The sequence below is a fragment of the Sceloporus occidentalis genome, unplaced genomic scaffold, assembly GCF_023333645.1.
Source record: "Sceloporus occidentalis isolate IW3139 unplaced genomic scaffold, rSceOcc1.0.p SCAF_8, whole genome shotgun sequence".
Lineage (NCBI taxonomy): Eukaryota > Metazoa > Chordata > Lepidosauria > Squamata > Phrynosomatidae > Sceloporus > Sceloporus occidentalis.
Window position 1 is genome coordinate 48,270,860 of NW_028316988.1, and position 21,605 is coordinate 48,292,464.

At 44.6% G+C, this 21,605-nt stretch overlaps 1 protein-coding gene across 3 annotated transcripts in view; it reads right to left on the reverse strand.

Moving 5' to 3' along the window:
• Positions 1–4,643: 4,643 nt before the first annotated feature.
• The window catches only part of LOC149308854 (protein sprouty homolog 3-like), a 40,139-nt gene continuing 23,177 nt past the window's right edge, over positions 4,644–21,605 (reverse strand). The window contains exons 1-2 of one of the 3 annotated variants that reach the window (XM_089536578.1): positions 17,867–17,945; positions 4,644–5,701 (exon numbers count right to left, since the gene is read on the reverse strand). In XM_089536578.1, coding sequence (XP_089392704.1) covers positions 4,737–5,654 — 918 coding nt within the window. In that variant the 5' untranslated portion in view covers positions 5,655–5,701; positions 17,867–17,945 and the 3' untranslated portion in view covers positions 4,644–4,736. Of the gene's footprint in view, positions 5,702–13,040; positions 13,111–17,866; positions 17,946–21,605 lie in introns of those variants that run through there. The other 2 variants (XM_089536579.1, XM_089536577.1) reach the window with 2 other exon arrangements.

The following is a 21,605-nucleotide window of genomic DNA, read 5'->3' on the forward strand; positions in this document are numbered from 1 at the left end:
ATCAGCTTTATTTTGGCCTGATTGTTTGGGCCCAAAACAGCCAGTGGGACACAGCTTCTCTTCCTTGGAATAGGTACATAAGGCTAGGATAACACTGTCTAGGTTTCATCTGAACAGTAAAGGTATTGTTATGGGGTGATGGTGGGAAACTGGGGGCTTTGCCCCTCTCAAAGTGAGAATTTTACCCCTGCAAGTGAAATTATTCTTCATTTCTTAGATATCTAACATTGTGGAGAGGGAATACACAGCTAGTGCTCTTCTATCTGCTGTGTTCACATTCCCTTGACCACTTTGCTCGTTCCTTTTCTTTGGCTGTTTGAGTTATATTTCTAAATGCTGGAATGAAGTTTAACATTGCTGTAATGCTAGAAATCTGGGAATTGGAAGAAAATTTCATTGCAGGGAGGCAATGCCCTCATTTTGCAATCTATCCTCCTTGCTGCACCCCTGCTCAGCAGTATGCTCCTCTGCTGCAGTTGTTGACTTGTTGTGAGGCAAGGTCTCTCCAGTCTCTCCTGTATCAGCCTTCAAGAGGTTCTTGCTTCACTGCATTGCTTTTGGTTCTGCCTCTTTCTACATCAACATTTGAGGTGTGATCGATGACAATCCACAATAGGACCCTTTCACCTGTACAACTTTTCCCAACCAGGCTTCTTCTGCTGGCAGTGTTGCTGGGCTACAACTCCCATCATTCCCAAACACTGTCCAGGAGAAGGAGGGAACTGTAGTGTAACACTTGGGGACTAGACCGGGAAAAGAATCAGTAGGCCATGATGCTTGCTACGTCCCTACACACAGACTGAACAGAACAGGAGAGAAAAATTCAAAACTTATATATATATATATATATTTTATTGAATAGTTGCTTTGAGGTGGTTCAGGACACCACCCATAGAATTATTTCTTTCATTTCAGCAGTGGTTTAGTAACAGTTTAATTAGATTTGTAAGAGACGGGGGGGGGGGGGGAACCAGATGCACAACTAATGTTATAATAAATAGGTTATGATGCATTCTTTTAAAAACTTTTCAAATAAACTTCTTAAATAAATATTTTGCTTTTTTAAATGGTAGTGTGGTGAAAAAATATATACAACAAAGAAGATATATTACGAGCAGATATGATGCCTTATATGAAATTAGAGGGGAAACTCAATCTTAGAGGACACGCCATACTCCTTTTGTGTCTGAGAATGCTTTGTCCTATGTTACCTGGGTTCTACATGCTACTTCAATGGACAGGGTCTTTGTGGAGAGGAAATAATGTGCTCAGAGCACAAGCCACCCAGAGACAGAAGGGGGCCTTCAGAGACAAGGTGAATGTAACAGAAGAAGAATGGAGGCAACAGAAAGATAGGCAACACCATTGCAGAGAGTTGCATGTGATCAGATACTCAGAAACACTGCTGATGCTAAGTGTGCATGAGATTTGACATTACAATGTCTTTCTGCTCAGCTACACAACTCCCAGTTCTAAATGTACCAATGAAGCTAGAGGCCTGTACAGGAATCCAGCATTAAGTATGAATGCACCTTCTAGCTCAGGGGTGAGCAACCTGTGGCCCCACAGATCATGTTGGACTGTAACTCCCATCATCACGTAATGGGAGTTTCAGTCCAACAGCTTTAGGAGGACCACATGGTTTTCCACACTTGCTTCAACTCAAATGCATCAGATTCCATTGCATTGGCCTTTAAGGAAACCATGGCCTATTCCCACCAAAAAAGAAGAAGAAGAAATGGTGTATTGAAGTTGGAAGACAATAAAAGGAGGGAGAGGAATAAGAGGATGAAACTACTGCTTCCCAATCTACAAGAAGGAGATCACTTCTGAAATACCACCAAACCTTAAGCAGAAGGAGCCATCCAAATTTGGAACAGCCACCTCCATACTGGTATTGTGCAAGGAACCTCATGTAAAAACCCTCCAAAATAACTCCAATAAACTTCAATAGTCTTGAATTGGCATAATGCACAGAGCTGAAGAAAATCATTTTGCCAGATTTTGTATATGGCACCAATTTATAGCAGGTTGTCACAGAAATGATTTGCAGTATTTCTAAGCTATCATATGGTGTGGGAGAGAGAACACAGGGATAAATCCAAGCAACTGGAAGAACTTGTAAAAAGAGTTTCTCAGTTTTACAATCTATGCCATTCTCCCAGCATTTGCAAGGGTCTCAGGAGGAGGAAGCAGCAACATATTCCCTTTACAAATGTTTCCTCCATTGGATCCAAGGAAATCTCCTCCATCCAGTACTAGTCTCCTCCAAATACATCAGAATATAAACCTCACGACCCCAGGCAAGCATACCAAATTGCTATTCTGACTGGAGGATGACTGGATTGTAGTCCAATGCAGTTTAAGAACAGCTGGTCTTGAACATACTTGTACCTACTGATGACCCCAAAACCAGATCTGCTCTACCCCTGAGACTGCAGAACATGGAGAGCGAGAGCAGATCAAAAATGTACATTTGTTTTATGCCATCTACCTGTAAAATTCAAGAACTGGGGTAGTAATCCCTGTGTAGTTTTCATTCACACCCTAGGCTAATATACCAAGAACCAATGAGTTTGGTCAACATGAGTTACAGGAATAAGGATCTGATCCATATATTTTGTCACCTTCATCTGCTTTTCCAACTCCCAACTACTAGAATGGGTAGCTTCTTATGGCCCTTCAGATGGTACCGGGACTGCAACTCCCATCAGTCCTAACCATTGTTGTTAAGAAGGGTGGTGGAAGATGGAGGACCACGAATTGCTCAATTAGGGGGCATGATCTTATTTAATACAGAGAAGGAGAACTCAGAAAAGAGGTTTTGGACTACAACTCTGAGAATCATGTCACCATCCTGGCTAAAGGATTCTGAAAATTATAGTCTAAAAAGCAAATTCCCCAATAATGATACAGATTTGCCCACCCACCTGTGGGGCTACAGATCATATTCAGAGCTATGTTATCCTACTCTTCATTTGAAGGAAATGCCCATAAACGAACCTGTCCTATATTACTGATCCATCTAGTAAGGTCTACACTGGCTGAAAGCAAATCTGCAGGACATCAAACAAGGATCTTTCCCAGCTCTCCTTGCAAAATGTGTGCTATAACTGATTTATAGGAAAAGTTGTGCCAACACTTCCCCCCGTAGTCATAATCAGATATATCCAAGGTGCTTTATTTAAGCAGGGAGGAACTGACAGTACATGTACTATCCATTGCACAGAATATGTCCCCTTCACCCCAGAATCCGCAAATTGGAAGCTATGCCAGGAGTGAAAGTGAAATATTCAGGCCCAGGGTTTAGTATTTTTGTTCTTTCCTTTGAGTATCTCCACTGCCATATTCCCATGAAGAGAACAGGTGTCAGGAGTGCTAGCTTTAAAACTGTTGCCCTGGGCACTGCTTATTTGTAGAACAGGGCATGACTCCACATGATGCACCAAGCAGAACGTACAAAAGTTTCTTTTTTAGGCTTAAACTCCCCAAATCCCCCAGTATTCTAGGATCCCCCATTCCAGCCAGTATGTCATCCAGTTAAGCTAACTAGGGGAATTCCAGAAGCTGTATTCTAAAAAAAACTAACTTTGCAATCTTTGCAAGAAGGTGTAACAAGGAAGCCTTCCTGCCTAGGACTGAAGGCAGGAGGAGAAGTTACTTCTGTCAGTAAATCACCAAATGAGCTTGCTATTCAATCCATCAAAAGGAGTAATCTCAGATTCAGACTGACAGTTTGTGCTATCTGCTATCCCATCAGTTTAGGAGACTATGAGACCTGAGACCTAAACATATATTCTGCTCAGGGCCAGCCCAGCACATTTAGCTGACTGAGGCAGAGGGCAAGGTAGCATCCCTTCTATATGTGATAGAATGAGCAATTCAAGACTGGCGAGGGAACAGCATACAATACCGGTTTAGGGGGAATGGACAGGTTGTGTGGCATTCTCAACTCTATCTGCCCACAGAAAGACAAGAAAGCCAAGAAAAGTGACTGGGAAGCCATCATTGCTCCACACCAGCATTTGCCAATTGATTGCCTCCCTCTAATATGATAGAGCTCACTCTGATTCTGCCTTTTCTCCAAAGCAGGCTTGACTCAAGGTAGCTCAAAGTATATATGTCTCCCTGACCCCCATTTTGTCCCCACAGCAGCCTACGAGGTTAGTAAGGCTGAGGGCAGTGACTGTTCTAATGTAACACAGCGAGTTTCACAAATGATTTGAACCTGGGTTATTCCACTGACAGCCCAACACCCTCAACTACTTCACTAAACCAAACTCATCTTATTTTAAGTTAAATCAACTCCCAATTATATAATGGCCTGATCTCCAAGATACTATAGTGCTTGAGTGCAATACTTTTTTTTTAACCCACCACAGACAAATAAGGCATTCTGGAGGTCAGAATCCTGAGCCATCCCATATCAAACTGCACCTTTCCCCTTGCAAATAACACATGCCTGCTTCCTATTTCCACCCATCCTTAAACCATTGTTGAAATGTGCAAAGCTTTCGAAGCCCATCTTGACACAGGGGATAAGCAGTTTCCTCCACTACAGAAGAAGCATCAACCACCCAAGTGAGCTTCAGGGTCTGGCCAGCTTTGGCCATGCTGTCTTTGCTTCCTCCTCAGTTGGAGGCTTTTGGCTGGGGAAGTGGAAAGAAGAACATGGTGAAGATGATGAAGATGGGGACAAGGGACAGCCATTTTCATCTCCCCCGTTCCTGAGAAAGTCATACTGGTTTGTCCAAAGTCTTGGGTAAAGTGGCTCCACTTGATGAGGAGATCTTCCTACACACAGTGTTGGTGTGATTCCGGCAGCGACAACCAGGTCGTTTCACAGCATCGTAGCCCCGCTGGCAAAGTTTGAGGCACCCCAAGGTAGGAAAGTAGCAGCATAGGCAAGGCATGAGCACAGAGAGGAAGCTCATGGCAACCCAGCGAACACAGCAGGATCCTGGGCCGCAGGAGCAGGGGTCATCAGCACAGGTGTCCTCGTCATCCGAGGAGCAATGGTAGAAGATACCCTTAACACAGCAGAGGCAAGTGCCATAGTCAATGAGATTCTCTGGGGAGCAGAGGCAGCGCTGGTTGCAAATCCAGCAAGAGGGCAAGCTCCGGGCAGCTGCACAGTGGGCACACTTGCAGTGGCCACATTCCTCACAGATGAAGAGGTGGCCCGAGTGGAAGGCAGGAGGTTTCCTGGATGTTCCCTTCAGCAGCTCCTCAGGCTTCAGGTCGTCTGCACGGGGCTGTGTCCGGATAAGCGAATGCCCAGAGTGCGACGGCGTGATGCCACTGAGCAGCCGCTGCTCTGAGGCAGTGGTGCTGTGGGAGATGGAACTGGCGGTGCTGGAATGGCTCAGGGGCTGCTGTAGAGGCAGCATCTGGTGGGGTTGATCAGGGGCAAGGTCCTGGATGACAGAGGTCATCAGGCGATCCTGAGTCACCTCCTGTTTATGGATAGCCTGTGGCTGGGATAAAGAAAGGCTAGAGGGTGCTTGTTTGAAGCAAACAGGTCTCTCCACATAGTCATTACTGGCACGGATGGCGTGGATTTGGTCAATGGAGAGGACTTGTTGGAACTCCTCCGGGACAGAGTCCATGGTCTCTTCAGGGCTGCGCTCAGTGATGCTAGATGCAAGGGGCATTCTGGGGAAGGAGAAAGTCTCAGGTCAACAAGGAGCATCAGAAGAGCCTACAGGAGAAAAAAAGGAGAAGCCAAAAAACCTTTGCTGTTAATCTCAATAGTGATATAATCAACTCAGTCACTGATGGGGCAGGAAAGAAAGAGAGACTAAAGAACAGCTTTTCCAAAGCTAGTGCCCTCCATATGTGTTGGACTACATCCTCCAGAATATGATAGCTGTGGGATTCTGGGAACTGTAGTCCAGCACAACTAGTAAGCACCAGGTTGCAGAAGTCTGAGCAAGAGCTCTGAAAAGAACTCTACGCTTGGACGTGTAGCCTCAAATCAGGAAAGTTAGGAAGGAGAGATGGAAAACATATCCATGTCATCACATGGTGGCTTAAATCTCCATTGAACAGTAACAGTAACTTTGGGCTGATGACCTTGAAAAACAGTTAGTGGCAGCAGCCAAATCAATTATTTTTATTGATATCCATTGCAGCATATCTAAGCCCAGAATCCTGAGAAACTCTAGATTGCCAGAGATTTGTAATTAAGGTGTTAGACATACTGATACGATAGCCTTGCTTCAGGTAGTACTAAATCATGGAAATGAATGCAGTTCACTACAAGACTCACTATGGATCCCACACAATCCCTGTCCTTCCCCCTTCTACTGGTGCACAGGTGAGCTGGACACACACTGCAATTTGCTGGTTTCACTCACTCCTTTGAGCATGGGAAACAGCCCTCCACTTGACTAGCCAGTGAGACACAACTGATGAACCTTTTGCTTCCCAGGCAAGGCCTGCCCTGTATCCCCAGAGAGGTAACCACCTCTGACAGGAGATGCTGAGGACCAGCAGCAACCTCACAGTCATTCCTCCTGAAACCTACCTCCAGCAACCCCTTTCAGCATGAAGACAAAGCTGTATGTGCTACACAAACTGTCCTGCACCACAAAAACTGACCCGTTGCCCTGAAATACAATGCAGAATGCAATCACATCACCAGGACTAAAGTAACGTTCATTGCCAGTCTAGGATTCAAAGATATAGCTGTGTTAGTCTGTGGAATCGGTATGTAGAGAGATCTTGTTGCACCTTTGAGACTAACTGAAAGAAAAAAGTTGGCAGCATGAGCTTTCATACAAAAGCTCATGCTGCCAACTTCTTTCTTTCAGTTAGTCTCAAAGGTGCTACAAGATCTCTCTACATACTGATTGCCAGTCTAGATTATATCCGACCAGATAGAAAATGCTATCTTGTCCTTTGGCACCCTTATTTGGCTGGTGACGCCTTTCTTTCTTGTCAATGCATAGGTGGCTCTTCTATACATTCACCAGTGCTGCCCCTACCACTCTCACACACTGTCTCTCCCTGCACCCACCTTCTTCCTCCCTCTCTCACATGCACAACCCATGGTCAGATCATGGTCTTCCCTCTTTGAGACCCAGATATTCAGGCGCTGCCATACTGGCTGCATGCCCACATGCACATTGATGTGCACAAGTACAGCACAGGAGCACTGGGACAGTAGCATCAGTGCAGAGTCCCAAAGGCCAGGCTACCAGGGAGCAGGTAAAATATAGTAATGGGCAGGCAGATTGGCTGGTGAGGTGAAATCCTCTCGCTGCATATTGGCTGCTATCAGCATTATCTTTCACTTTATTTATATCTCAGCCCTTTCCCCCAAAATAGGGACTCAAGGCAGCTTACAATTTAAAACCAAGTCCAATATAGCTAAAAAGATGCAACTTCTCTCCAGCTCGGGTGCTTTTCCCCGCCACCCTTTTAAGGTCAGCCAACTAATGCCTACATAGGAAAGTGAGGCTCAAGTCAATGAAGCCAAGATGCAGCTGGTAACAAAAGCTGTCTGAGCAATAGAAGGGGAGGGAGAAAGGAGGCAGTAGGACGATTGATTTCTGTTAGCTAGTTTGACCTTGAAGAAGCACCGAGATCAAGAACTATGTACCCTTGATAGCTAAAAGCTAGGGCTAAATTTGGTGCTTCTCCCCTCAAAGAAAAAGCAGCCAGCCCAGATTCCTTGAAAGGGTCTTAAGCCTTCAGGCTAGGATGAGAATAAGAAAGAAAGGAGACAGGGATGTTGTTAGGCACTTGAATGGTTTAGGAGCCCAGGTCCATAAGACATATTTTGTATAATGTTTGCATCTGCCAAAGTATGGCTGAGATCCTGCACTATGCCTAATGGCATTCTGCAGAATCAAGGCAGTTTGACACAGCTTTAACTGCCATGGCTCCATCCTATGGAATCCTTGGATTGTGGTTTGTTGTGGCACCAGAGCTCTCTGACAGAGAAAGCTAAATAACTCACAGAACTACCAATACCATTGTACCATGGCAGTTAAAGCAATGTCAAATTGCATCAATTTGGCAATCTAGATGCAGCCACAGAGTCATGTGGCAATTGTACATTAGTGAACTGCATCACTGTGTAACTGAATGCGCAAACAAATGTGAACTGCACAACAGCAATGTGAAATGTAAAATACACAATGTGCATCTGCATGAGCACTTACAAGGGCACTACAGGTGCTTCTGTGACCTTCAACAGAATATGAATGGCCACATCAGACAAAAATGTAGGGCAACGTGGACACCTGGAAGTCACTAGCAGGATGCCAGTCTACATCTACATTCGTGGCTGGCAATATTAACATGCATGGGGATGAATTTCATGCCTCCTAGATCAGACAGCTATGAAAGAACTAGACAAGATCCTAAAAAGTAAAGATATACAACTAAATGCTAAAATCAGAATCGCCCAAGCCATAGTAGTCCCCATCACTATGTACAGGTGCGAGAGATGGACAGTGAAGAAAGCAGACAAGAAGAAAATCAACTCATTTCAGATGGGCTGGAAAAGAGTGTGAAGGATACCATGGATGGGCAAAAAGATGAACAACTGGGTCCTTGAACAGATCAAGCTTGAACAATCCCTGGAAGCCAAGATGATCAAACTGAGACTGTTGTACTTTGGCTACATCACAAGAAGGCATGAATCATTAGAAAAGACAATGATGATAGGAAAGAAAGAGGGCAAAAGGAAGAGAGGAAGGCCACATCTGTATTCAATCAGAGAGGTCATGGGAATGAATTTGCAGGAGCCTAGCAGAGCAGTGGAGGACAGGTGTCTTGGAGATGTCTAATCCACAAGTTTGTCATGAGTCGAGATCAATGCAAGAGCAGTGACAACAAACACCAGATCCCAACACAGTTGTACCCCATGTTTCCACTGAGTACTGCCAACAACCAAAGGAACACTGGCAAACCAACCAACTTCTGGTTGCCCAAACCTGATTTTTACACTAAAACTAGACACTGTGGGAGTGGGGGCCCTGTCTGACAAGACAATACCATTTCCCGGGTTTTATCAAGATAGTAAGATTATTTTCTGAAACAAGACACTCACTCCTGGAATTCCTTGTTTTAATACAAAAAAAGAACTTTTTGGCATGCTGTGCTCCTAGCACTGCCAAAATTCAGCACCTATGCTGTGCATTCAAGGATTGTGGTGGAGGTTACATGTGTTTCCCACCTCTAATATATATTATCCACACAGGAATACATCTTGGGCCCTAGAAAAGTGATTCAGGGAGCCTCGCAGCACAGATCTAGCAACACCAGACCTAACAAAGCTGGAGCTTAATTTGAACTCTGGGCAGATGCTAGCATTTTATTCTCAGTGCCTGAGCACAAAGATTGAATTTCCTTCACCAAAATCACTATAGGAAGCATTTGGAGGGCAAGAAATGCCTTGGCAGTCTTTCCCACCAATGGATTCTTGTTGTTAAAATGGTTTTGTAAAACTTTAAGATCAAGGGCATACAGCTCAGAAGTGCCCAGAAACTAATTTCCTGAATTGTGACAAGGGCCACTGTGGTACATTTCAGAGGTATATCTTACTGTTATAACATTTTCTTCTTAGCCCATCCTGTTACACAGCCAAGGCATAAAACTGTCAGGCAACTTTGCAAGATCCCCAGCCCATTTCTGGTTCCCCTCCTGGTAGCTGTCAGCTGTTTAGATCCTCTCTATAAGAGAGTAAACAGAAAGAAGAACCAAGAGAAGGAGCATTTAGCATGACACACCTTGCCTCCCTCCTTCACCATCCAGGTCTCTTGAAGGCTGCATCCATACTACAGAAATAATCCAGGTTGACACCACTTTGCCATGGTTGAATGCTATGGCATCCTAGGAACTGTAGATCTGTGAGACATTTAGCTGTCTCTGTCAGAATTACAGTTCCCAGGATCCCATATCACAGAGTCATGGGAAGTGGTGTCAACCTGGATCATTTCTGCACTGCAGATGCAGCCCTAGAGATGGCAAGGACTGGGCCCAAATGAATGAATAGTGGCATCAACAGCAAAGTGGGTACATACACCCCACTCAAGAAAGAAGTTTCCCTAAGGAGCTCCCAAATCTCCCTCTGATGGTTGCAGAATTCTGGAAGCTGTTGTCCAAAACAGTAACTTTCCAAAGTTCTACATCCATCCTTTCCTCTTGCTTACTCTGCCTGGACCACAACTCTCAACAGTCCCATCTCCTCCTCTGCTTCTAGCTTCAGGATTTTAGTCCGCAAAAGCTTTGTCCATTGTAAACATGTACATCCCAGTTCACATCAGGCCTGAACTCATATTAGAAAATGAGATGGCTAAGGTTGCATCGGCACTGCAGAATTAAAGCTGCTTGACACCGCTTTAACTGCCATGGCTCAATGTTATGGAATTCTGGGATTTGTAGTTTTGTGAAATTTTTAGATTTCTCTGTCAGAGAGGTCTGGTGCCACAACAAACTACAAATTCCGGGGATCAAATAGAATGGAGCCATGATTGCTAAAGCAGTATCAAACTGCATTAATTCTGCAGTGTGGCAGCACTCAGCCGAGGTTATTGTACTTTGGACATCTCATGAGACTCACTGGAAAAAGGCAATAATGTTTGGTAAAGTGGGAGGCAATGGGAAAAGAGGAAGACCACATTACAGATTGATTGATTCAGTCAAGAAAGCCAAAGCCCTGAGTATGCAAAACCTGAGCAAAGGTACTAATGACCAGAGCACTTGGATGTCTTTCCTTCCTAGTGTGACCATAAGTGGAAGCCAACTCAATGGCAAATAACAACAATAACAAAGTCTCCTTTGATTGTTTTACAGTGACAGATGACCACTTGCTGTCTCTTTATGATTCAGCAGTTCAACTTCTGTACCTTCATGCACATGCACATATATGCTCATGCACATCGACTCATCTCTATTCCTTCTCACCAAGGAGGCAGCAAAATGCACACAAGGCTTTCACTCTTCCAGGAATTCACCTCAGTAAAGAACAAATGGGCTGCACAGAGTAGCTAGGTACAACAGACTAGAAGAAACTGCTGCCAGCTCCACTTCTCTACATCCGGGAAGTGCAAGAGGAAGACTAGAAGAGATGTAGCAGTACATGAATTCTCTAACCTTCTTCTCCAATCCACTTTCAATGGGACTCCAGTGCTCCCAAAATCAAAGCCAGTCCTATAATTCCACGTCCTTCAACTTTTCACAGATGAAAACCAGGACATATGTGGCCAAGCAGCATCAGAGTGTGATTAAGAAGGCAAAGTTATTAATGAGGAAAAGCATACAATGCCAGATGCTGCAGCAGTTGGCTTTTGCCTGAACCTACTGGGAAGGGTAAGCCTCAGAGGATGTCAATGGCAAACCCCTGCTGAACAAATCATGCCATGAAAACCCCATAACAGGGTCACCATAAGTTGGAAATGACTTACAGGCACACAACAACAACAACCATGCACACATTCCAATGTAGAAGGATTTGAATGAACAGAGAAGACAACCAGCTAAGTAGTGTAAAGGGAGAAACACCATAAAAAGGTTGTCAGGTCATGAGCATCCCAGAGCTGTTGAGCTTGTCCTTCCTTCTATATATATTACATTTCAACAAAATGGTGAACAAAATTTATATGGGCATTCTCATGGCTTTGTTCCTGTAGTGGAAGACTTGAACGACTGCCGCAGGCTAAAGTTGCAAAGGACTGTTTCCTTACATCAGTTTCTAATGTAGGTTTTGAGACTATATTGAATGTTGAATATTTCTTGTCTACATCCTGCCCCAAGTTAGTGGGCTACATTTCATCACAGCTACCTGGAAAGGTGAAACATCCTATTTTTTCAAGTCGAGTGGGCAAGCCCAGTGAACTCAATGGGGGATATTCTTGAGTGGACACATCTAGGTTTGCCATGTTGGTGTGAGATTCAGTCCAGCAGCAAAGCCCAGTTGGAAAAAAAGCTGCAAGAACATAACTGCAAGAACAAGTCCATGGCACATGTCTGCACTTGAGTTCAAAATCAGTGTTGAAAGTTCAACAGGTCACTGTGATGAACAGCTGAACTGAAGATTTAAATCACTTCTTCAGAAGGAGAGTTGTGATGCTCAAGTTGCTGAAAGCCAGTACAATCCACTAGGCTGTGTTTTACACAGTAGGAGTACGGCATCTGTGCCCGTCCTTTTGTTTTTGGATTTCATTTCCCATAGTCTCCTACCATTGGGTATATTGGGTATACTGGCCATGGCTGGTGGAACAGCCAGTCCAGCAACATTCGGAGAGCCACAGTCATCTTCCTCTGCCTTTGCCTAATCCAGCTTTCCCCTCTCACACCTTTCTGATAAAAACCCCTTGTCATCCAATATTTCTTAGGGAAAGATGGTGGGAACAAGGGAGAGGGCCTTCGTGGTGGCTGCTCCCAGACTTAGGAACTCCGTCCCAAGGGAGGCCCACATGGCCCCATCCTTGTTCTCCTGCTGGCGAGTTAAAAAAATTTTGTGCCTTTTGGCTTTTAGAAACTGAATGGGATGGTCTTTTCGTGGTGTGTTGCCCTGTTTTATGGTTTGTACGCTCTTTTGATTAATTTTAATGCTTTAAACTTTATACATTGTTTAATTGACTTTTAAATAACTGTTCCTTTATTTATTTATTTTTACTCAAGTTAGTGTACAGTTTTAAAATCTGTATTGTTTTAAAAATATATGTTGTAAGCCACCTTGAGTCCCATTGTTGGGAGAAAGGTGGGTTTAGGGAAAACAATATTGTTGAGGATTCGAGAGAATTACCAGGGAGAGGGTTATCTTTCCAAAAGCTGGTTCTTTCCTATCAGCAACTTTTAAGACCAAAAAAAAAAAAAAAGATGGATTTGATCTGCGAAAATTCTAATAAAAATTTAGGAAATTACTTTTTTTAATGAGTGGAAAGGCATTTGCTGAACATGGGTACAATTCTTCTACTGTGAGATGATGTTCCCTGGGAATCCCCATTTTCCTGTAAATCAGAAAGACAGATTTTACTATAAGGGGACATCTCCAGTTCCTCTTGACATAGATTTTCAGTTACTTGTACACCTGTTAGGAAGGTACCATCACAGGCACATCCTTCCACGTAGAAAATCCCAAGTTAACCTCCGACTTCTCCAGGATGGGAAGCAGAAGAATGTTCACAATTTGTGGTCAAGTTGTGTAGATCAACCAAAGGCCGGAGGGGGTGGGAATGATGCCAGGTTGAGGAATGCAAGCTGCTGTAGACGAGCTAAAATGGACCAATGAATTGACAGCCAAAGTAAGTCTCCTATGTTCCAGACACAAAGACCGCCAATTATTATTTTTTTAAACTCGCCCCAGTAAGCCAAGTTTTGTCCAGATGGCCTTTAGGACCCAGCAAGATTCTCCAGCATCGAACAGAACTGGGGGACAGAGAGAGAGAGAGAGGATTGAATGACAATAAATTGTTTGCCATTCCGGATGCGATGAAGCCGGCAAGAGGGACTGAAATAGATACTGCAGTAAAGGGAAAGGGGGAAGAAGGAAGAGGGTGAATAGAAGGGAGTTGGCAAGCACATCAGCTGGGAATGGAAGCCATGGCAGAGCAAGCCATTGAGAATGATGTTAAAAGCAGTCCTGACAGATAAATGGATGGATGGATGGATGGATGGATGGATGGATCTCTGTTGAAGAGGCAGACACAGACCTTCATAAAGACCAACCATGATCCCAACACCAGATAGTGGGAAGTAATGGGGACACCTAAGGACTTGATTTGAGCCAATGGTCCATCTCAAAAAATGGTGTCCGGGACCAAAATATATTGCCAGTGATGCCAGAATGTGTATGGCAATGGCCTCTGGCCTGTGTTATAATAATGTAATTGTCATTTTTAAAATCCTATTTCACTTGCATCTCAACTCCTCTGATGCACCACATGCACTTGGAGGGCTATTAGTGTACCTATCTGGGGAAGCAATCCACAAAAGCCCATGCTAAAATACATCACTTCGTTTTTAATGTATCACAAGGCTAGGCTGTTGGGCTGGTATGGACGAACGCAGCTACCACTTTCAGCATGTCCAAACATAAAAGTAGAGTATTACAGCACATTCTCTACTATGATTTGTTAAATCCACCCTGTCTTACAACACAGATTATGCACAAGGGGCTTCCAGACAAGTTTAAACCCCTGTGTCCTTCCTCTCCCTACAAGAGATTATAAACCATTTGCATTGTGTACTTCATTTTTAAAGGCTGGGGTGACTTTAAAAAGGGAGGGAGGATGAAATCCAATATAAAAATGCACTCATGTTCCCATAGATGTAAAGGGAAAAAAATCAAACAGCTTACTCCTATTGTCCTTACACTTGGTAGAAAATGGGGAAGGAGGAAAGATTTCTCTGCTAAGGTGACATATCAACCTAAACAATGGCCACTCAGAAAAGTCACCCACCTATTAGCCACCTTTTATATTGAACCCCTTCCCACTTTTATCACACAAACTTTTGCTGGTTGTCCAGCTGCTCATTCAAGAATATCCAGGTAATATTTTACATCAGCAGAAGAGCTGATCTAGTAAATGGATGCAGGCTTTTGATCTACACAGGATATTTCTATTTTGACCAACCTACCTCCACTAAGAGCCTTTCAAATGTGAATCACAACAACTCACATTATAGTTTTTGTGGGTTTTTCGGGCTATGTGGCTGTGTTGCAGGAAAGTTTATTCCTGATGTTTCGCCGGCCCTTGTGCCTGGCATCTTCAGAGATTGCTGGCATGGAAGTAGCAATCTATGCCAGCATTCTCTGAAGATGCCAGCCACAGATGCCAGCGAAATGTCAGGAATAAACTCTTTGAGAACACGGCCACATAGCCCGAAAAACCCACAAAAAACTATGGCTGCTGGCTGTGAAAGCCTTCAACTTCACAAGTCCCATTATCCTCAGTAAGCCTGGCCCATGGTGGTTGAGGATGACTGGAGTTGGCTGACATGGAGAGGTGTTTTTTTCCTGCAACAAGGAACTTGGGAGTATGTACTACTCAGATATAGACAGACAGGAACCTAAAATGTAAAACATTTCTCCCTATTTCAAATACATGGAATGATTTTTTTTTTAATACCCTCCCAGATTCAAGAAGCGAACCATCTTTCTTTCTTAACAGCATCTTCTTGACTACCATCTTGGTTCCATTTAAAAGGGTGTGGCCCAATGGAAACGAATTTGGATACTTTTGATCTTGATTGCATCTTGCAGCTGAGGATCAATGAATGTTGGTGTAGCACCGGCTAAGAGCACTAACTACACGCTGGAAAAGCTCTCAATCAAATCCTGTCTCAGTCACAAACTCACCAGGGCTGTAAGCCTATGTATATTTAATAGGCGTGAGCGCCAACAAATACGGCCGGCTTTTCTCCAGAGCAAGGCTGGACAGGATCGTGCGGGAAGCGTTCAAAAGGAAACCGTGGCCTTTTCTTTGTCTCAGCGCTCATCTGCAATATGAGGTAATATGCCTTGCCTACCTTGCAGGGCTGTTGCAAGGATCTAGCAGTGCTGTGTGCATCATGGATTTGGAATGCATTATAGAAATGCACACCTAGGGTTGTTAATATGCACAGGCAGCAAATTCCCTGACCTTTGCTAAGAAGGAAATGTCTTTCAGTCAACTGAAGATTACATTATAAACCATCCCTCTCCATGCCTTGCCTTATTACTTTATCCTTCTCCAAAATCCACATCATGGCCTTTGCCCACAGGATCAAAATTCTCCACTATATTGCCGTTCACGAACCTCCCTGCATCCCACGAACTGCTTTCGCCTCATTTCATCATGGCCCACAGTGGATCTACCCAAGCCATCCATCTGTAATCTCTCCAGCCACCATTCCAAGCCTTTGTAAGAGGACCATGCCTTTCCAAATGCCTCAAGAATCTAGGAGTTTGCCCATCTCATTTTTAAAAGTTAGGAAAACTTCACACCTTCCTCTTTCCTGCCTCAAACAATGTCTCCAGGCGGCTGCATGGAATGGCAAAGGTGGACACCTACCCTAATGCTCAGATCACCTTAAGCTACCAACAAACACCACAATCCCCAAACTTGTCCTCCCTTTTCCATGGCCCTCACCAAGGTTATTTGCTTGTTCAAAAAGAAAAAAAAGAGGGACACTTCATTCACCGAAAAATTGAAAGAAGACCATTGCAGAATTGGCTCAATGGTCCATTGAGTTTGGAGGCACTCAGCCCAGGGCCTGCCAGATGCTACTGAGTTGTATATCACAACAACAGACACAAAAGTAAAGGCGGATGGGAGCTGCAATCCAACAACAGCTGGAGGACCACAACTTGTCTGCCCTGGTCTAGTCCAATATTTTCTTCCAAATGGGCAGTCAAACAAAGCAATCCTTGGAAGCTCTCGTGCCTCTGAGCTGCCCATTTTCTTTGCCTTTCAGCAATGAGGTTTCCGTTGGCCAATGACAGTAACATCTATTATCCACAGATAGTGGATCATAGATGCATCATCCATGCCTTCAAAAGTCACACTTACACACTCTTTTTAAATGGGCGGTTGTACCAAGGGTGCCGCCAGGGTGAGGGAAAATTAGTTTGGAGGAAGAGAATACCAGGTTTATTCAAAAGGAAATGATTGTGCCATGCTGCACTCACTGCACTCTGGATAGAAAATAGACCTGGATTTGCTGGTAGATCAATGGACAGCAATGACATCTAACGCCCAATTCTTTTGTATCACTCTCAACAAGGCAAGGATTCAACAGTACTTCATAAATGAACAAAAGTTAGGATACCCAACAATGGGGGTTTCTATGAAAGAACTGTAAGGTTCAGGACCTTGTCAAAACTACACATCCCAAATCATGTCTTTAATTGATGGGATTTCTGTCCCAGCTTGTGTCAAGGGATAAACCCAAAACCGAAACATCCCTTACAAAAGCTTAACATGCAATTCAATAATGAATATGTGAGTTTTACATGTGTCTCAATGTAACTCATATTGAAACAGAAGTTAAAGAAAAGCATCGTTCAAAAGGAAATATCAAAACAGCACACCTAGATAAGTACCATTCAGCCCCCGCCGCAAAGAATCACAAGGGATGGAGCCAGTGCCTTGGGAAAGTGGTGTCAAACTGCGTTATTTCTACCGTGTAGATGCACCCGAAGGAGACCAAGATCTCCAATCCAGGCTAGGAAAAAGGGGATAAGAAAACCAGAGAAAGAAGAAGATGGGGGCCACCCATTCCCCAGACACTACTCTGAAGACCCCCCAAAGAGCCCCCCCTTATAACCTTATAAGATATAAGAAGATCCAGCCCTAGAGTTTACAAAAAAAGACCCCGTAGTCGTGGTTTGAGGCTGGGGACCTGTGTCCTTGGAAACCTTGGCCCAGTCACACTCTCTCAGCCTCTGAGGAAGAAAAGAAAGACGAAAGGACCTTCTCTTTGGAAACCTTGTCAAGAAAACTCCACGAAGTCGGCTGCAGCCACACTGCAGAAACGATCCGGTCTGACACCGCTTGGGCTGCCCTGGCTCAGTGCAGGTTTACTATCTCCCTAAAGTACAAATCTCGGGACCCCAGAGCACTGCGCCAGAGATCGGCTGAAGCGGTATCAACCCGGATCCTTCCTGCAGTGCGGATGCAGCCATTCCTGCCTCCCAGCTCCCTGCCTCGCCCCATAAGAGCCCCAAAAGCCTGCCCAGGAGGAGCTGGGATGGGGAGGCAAGGAGTGGCATGGAGCAAAAGCCTCCCCAGACCTCGATCCCTTCTTCGCCTCCAGCCGAAGAGTCCTGGGTTCGAATCCTGGCTCAGTCCCATTCGCTCAGCCTCTGAAGAAACCACGAAGAAACCTCGATGGAGGCTCCACCGAGGGAAGAGGCGATGCCCACCTGGTTGGGAAGGATGCCCTCCTGGGCCAGGATGCCATCCTCAGCCTCTCTCCTTCTCCTTCTTCTCCCTTGGAGGCAGCTCCAGCTCGACTAGCCCAGCTCCATCCCAAGCCCTGAGGCTGCGTCTACACGGAGAGCGATGCCGCTCCAGCGCCAGCAGAAGGGGAAGCCTGCCTCCAAAGGGGCGGCGCCGCTGGAGCTGCCTCTGCCTCTCTTTTTGTGAATGGAGCCCGAGAGTGAATGGAGGGAGGGGCGGGGAAATGGGTGTAGCCCCGCCCCCTTTGGCCTCGCCCTCCCCGCCTTCCAAATTAAAATAGGTTAACTTCGTTGGGCTGCAGATCATAGAATCATTATAGCATCCTAGAGTTGGAAGAATCCAACTCCATTCTGCCATGCAGGAACTCTCCCTCAAAGCCTCCCCATTGACACATGGCCCCCCAGCCTCTGCTTAAAGGCCTCCAAGGAAGGAGACTCCAACACTTTTCAAGGGAGTGTCTTCCCCTCTTGAACAGCCCTTACTCTCAGGAGGGTCCTCCTAATGCTGAGCTGGAATCTCTTTTCTTGTAACTCTGGATCCCTTGCTCTGTGTCTCTGGAGCAGCAGAACAAAAGCTCCCTCCCTCCCCAATATGACGTCTCCTAACATTTAAGCAGGGCTCTCATATCACCTCTTCGCCTTCTCTTCTCCGGTCTAAACATCCCCAGGCCACAGATCATTTTTTAAATTGTAGTTTTATCAATTTTAAGAATAGTGATCAAAGATAAGTTTTGAAACATACTACTAATAAGCCTTCTAAAGCCAGATCTTCAACACAATGCTAACCTTTCTGGCTTATGGCAACCGTAAGGTGGCCCTGGCGCAGGGTTTCCTTCACAGAAAGGAGTTTGCCCTTGCTTTCCTCTGAGGCTGAGAGAATGTAACTTGCCTAAGGTCAGCCAGCAGGTTTCCATGGTTGAGCAAGAATTCGAACCCTGGTCTTGTCAGCGTCCCAGTCCGACAATCTACTACGCCATGCGCAGGAGACTGCATGCCTTTAAAGGCAGTCTTTGCTCTCCAGCACCATTGTTGCTGAAATGCCAGGTGTGGAAGATAGACACATCACAGGGGCCTTTTGTCCTGACTGGCATTGACCTTTCTGTCCTTTAAGCGAACAGGAGAATGAAGATGCACTTGCACCAAATTGGAAAAATGACCCTTTTGGACTGCAGTTCTTGCAAGCTGAGAGATGCAAGACGTTGTCTCCCCAAAAGCCACTTCCCCAAGCTCTACACTTTCAATACTGGCTACCTAGGGAAGATGACAGCAATATTCATACCCATAATCTGCCTTTTTTCCTGCTGAAAGCAAGAAGCCTATTCTCTGAAGATGCCAGCCACAGATGCTGGCAAAACGTCAGGAACAAACTCTTCCAGAACATGGCCACATATCCCCCCAAACCCACAAAAAACTATGGATGCCAGCCATGAAAGCCTTCGACTTCACACTGTGATGATATATTTGTCAGGCCAACCAAAAGGCACAAAATACATTGAGCAAGCCTTTGAATCTCACTGGCTTCTTCATCAGGCAAAGATGCTTTTAAAAACATGCAGGGAAAGCAAAGTAACAAGTTTCTTTCACTACGTCATTTTTTACCATCTTTGATTAAGAATCTGCCTTGAAAGCTGTCTTAAATGTACTTATGTGCCTTTCGGTTGGCTTAATAAAAGCATCACTGCAGTGTATTGGTTGGATTTTAAGTTTAAAAATGCTGAAGACCACTTTTCTCTCCCCTTCCTTTTAAAAAAGAAACTTTTCCTGCTTTCTGTTATATGAATGTAGCCTGACTTGGTCAGAAAGGATCACTTCTGGTTTGGGACAAATTGCGAGGTATGTTTTGTAAGGATTCAGAGATGCACAAAAAGAGGTGAATGCAGCTTTTGACCCTGCATGGTTCTTCACCCGAACTTAAAAGGATGATAGTTAAATGACAGTATTAATAATGTGACCAAAATAAAGTAATGTTACTATAATACTTGTACTGTTCTTTCCTTTCTTTCTTTTTGGAAGGTTTAAATCATTTCCCTAACAGTCTTCTTGATGCGAAGAGTCGAGCTGATTTTTGACCTTTGGATTTTTAGCAATTTCCTTTGCTCTGTTTTCATTTTATTTTTGAAAATGCTTTTTTAAAAAAAGGAAAAAGGCAAAGCAGCTAATTTTGGAGCCAAGAATCCTCCTTAGCTCCAAGTTTCCTTGTCAGACTAACAAAGGGAAGGGAGAGCTTAGAGCTATTTCCGAGATCCATTAGCGCTCTGCTCTCGCTCGCTTTCCTTCCCTTCCTCTCCATTTACCTTCCAGCTCTGGTTCTGTCTTTGCAATCCAATAATTAACTGCCATGAATCAGCCCAAATGCTCTGAGCTGGGGGAGGGAATGGCGGGTGGCATGTACACATCTGGGGTGGTCATCTTGTTCCGTCGCTTCCACCCTGAGCATAGAAAATGTTGGTGTGATTAATTTGGAACAAAGTCTGCCCTTTTAAAAGCTCTGAAACTTTGGATGATTTGCAATACACTTGGAAAAGGACTGAAGCAAGGGTTCGTTGTTGTTAACTGCCCTTGAGTCGATCTCGAGTCATAGAAACCCTATGGATGAGACATCTCCAAGACCCTCAGTCATCCACTGCTCTGCTTAATTTCTGCAACCCCATAAAACCTCCTTAATAGAGTCCATAGGTTGAACTTGGGAAGGTCCTCGTTGGGCATTATTTTTGTTTTCTTTATGTTCAACGTTAAGCTTGCCTTGGCACTTTCTTCCTTGATCTTTCTTAGTAGCTGTTCCAGGTCTATGACACTTTCTGCTAGGAGAAGCAAGAGTACACAGCTGCCAACTATGCCAGTAGGAGAGAGATAGTCCTCCTGATTAATCCTTTGCTGTCCCACTTTTCCAACTACTGTACTTTTAAAATGTCCCGGTTTTTCTCCCCTCTGCCCACTTTCTCCTCTGTCCTCATATTGTGTGTGTTCATGTGTGTTGTGTGCCTTCAAGACATTTCCACGATGGGGTTTTCTTGTCAAGATTTTTTCAGAGGAGGTTTGCAATTGTCTTCCCCTGAGGCTGAGAGTATGTAACTTGGCCAATGTCACCAGCGGGTTTCTTGGCCAAGTGGGCAATCAAACTCTGCACGGTAAGGGCTTTGAGCGTGTGAACACTCAGCCCTACCTGATCCCTTGTTCAGGTGCAGGCTGGCATAAAGTGCCAGTCTGTACACCCGCTTAGTTACTTAGTTCTAACCACTAACCCATCACATCCCATTGGTTTCAGTGCCAGCACTTAAATGTGGTGCCAGAATGGACTAGAAGTAGCATAGCTGGAAAAGTATATGGAATATAATCAAATCTACCCAGAGCAGCTAGTCATCTACCAACCCTATTTTGGACCAACTGGGGTTTTCAAGCTGTCTTTAAAAGCAGCCTCATGGTCAAAGCCATCTCCCAAACTAGTTGACATTGTTTGGTTTGGTTTTGCTTTAAAAAGGGTCTGTGTTCTCAAACAGTTGTCTGCACTATTGCTGCTGGGATGGAACTAGCGATCGCTCCTTGCAAAAAGTTTTCTGAACCCCAGACAAGGAGGAAAGTCTGGTCTTGTAGACAGTCTCCCCATGCTAGTCTGGCCCTCCTTGACCTGTGTCTACTGCCTGCTGGAAGAGCAGCTGTGAAAGCCCTTCATCCAAAGTCAAGATGCCCATGATGAATTTCCTTA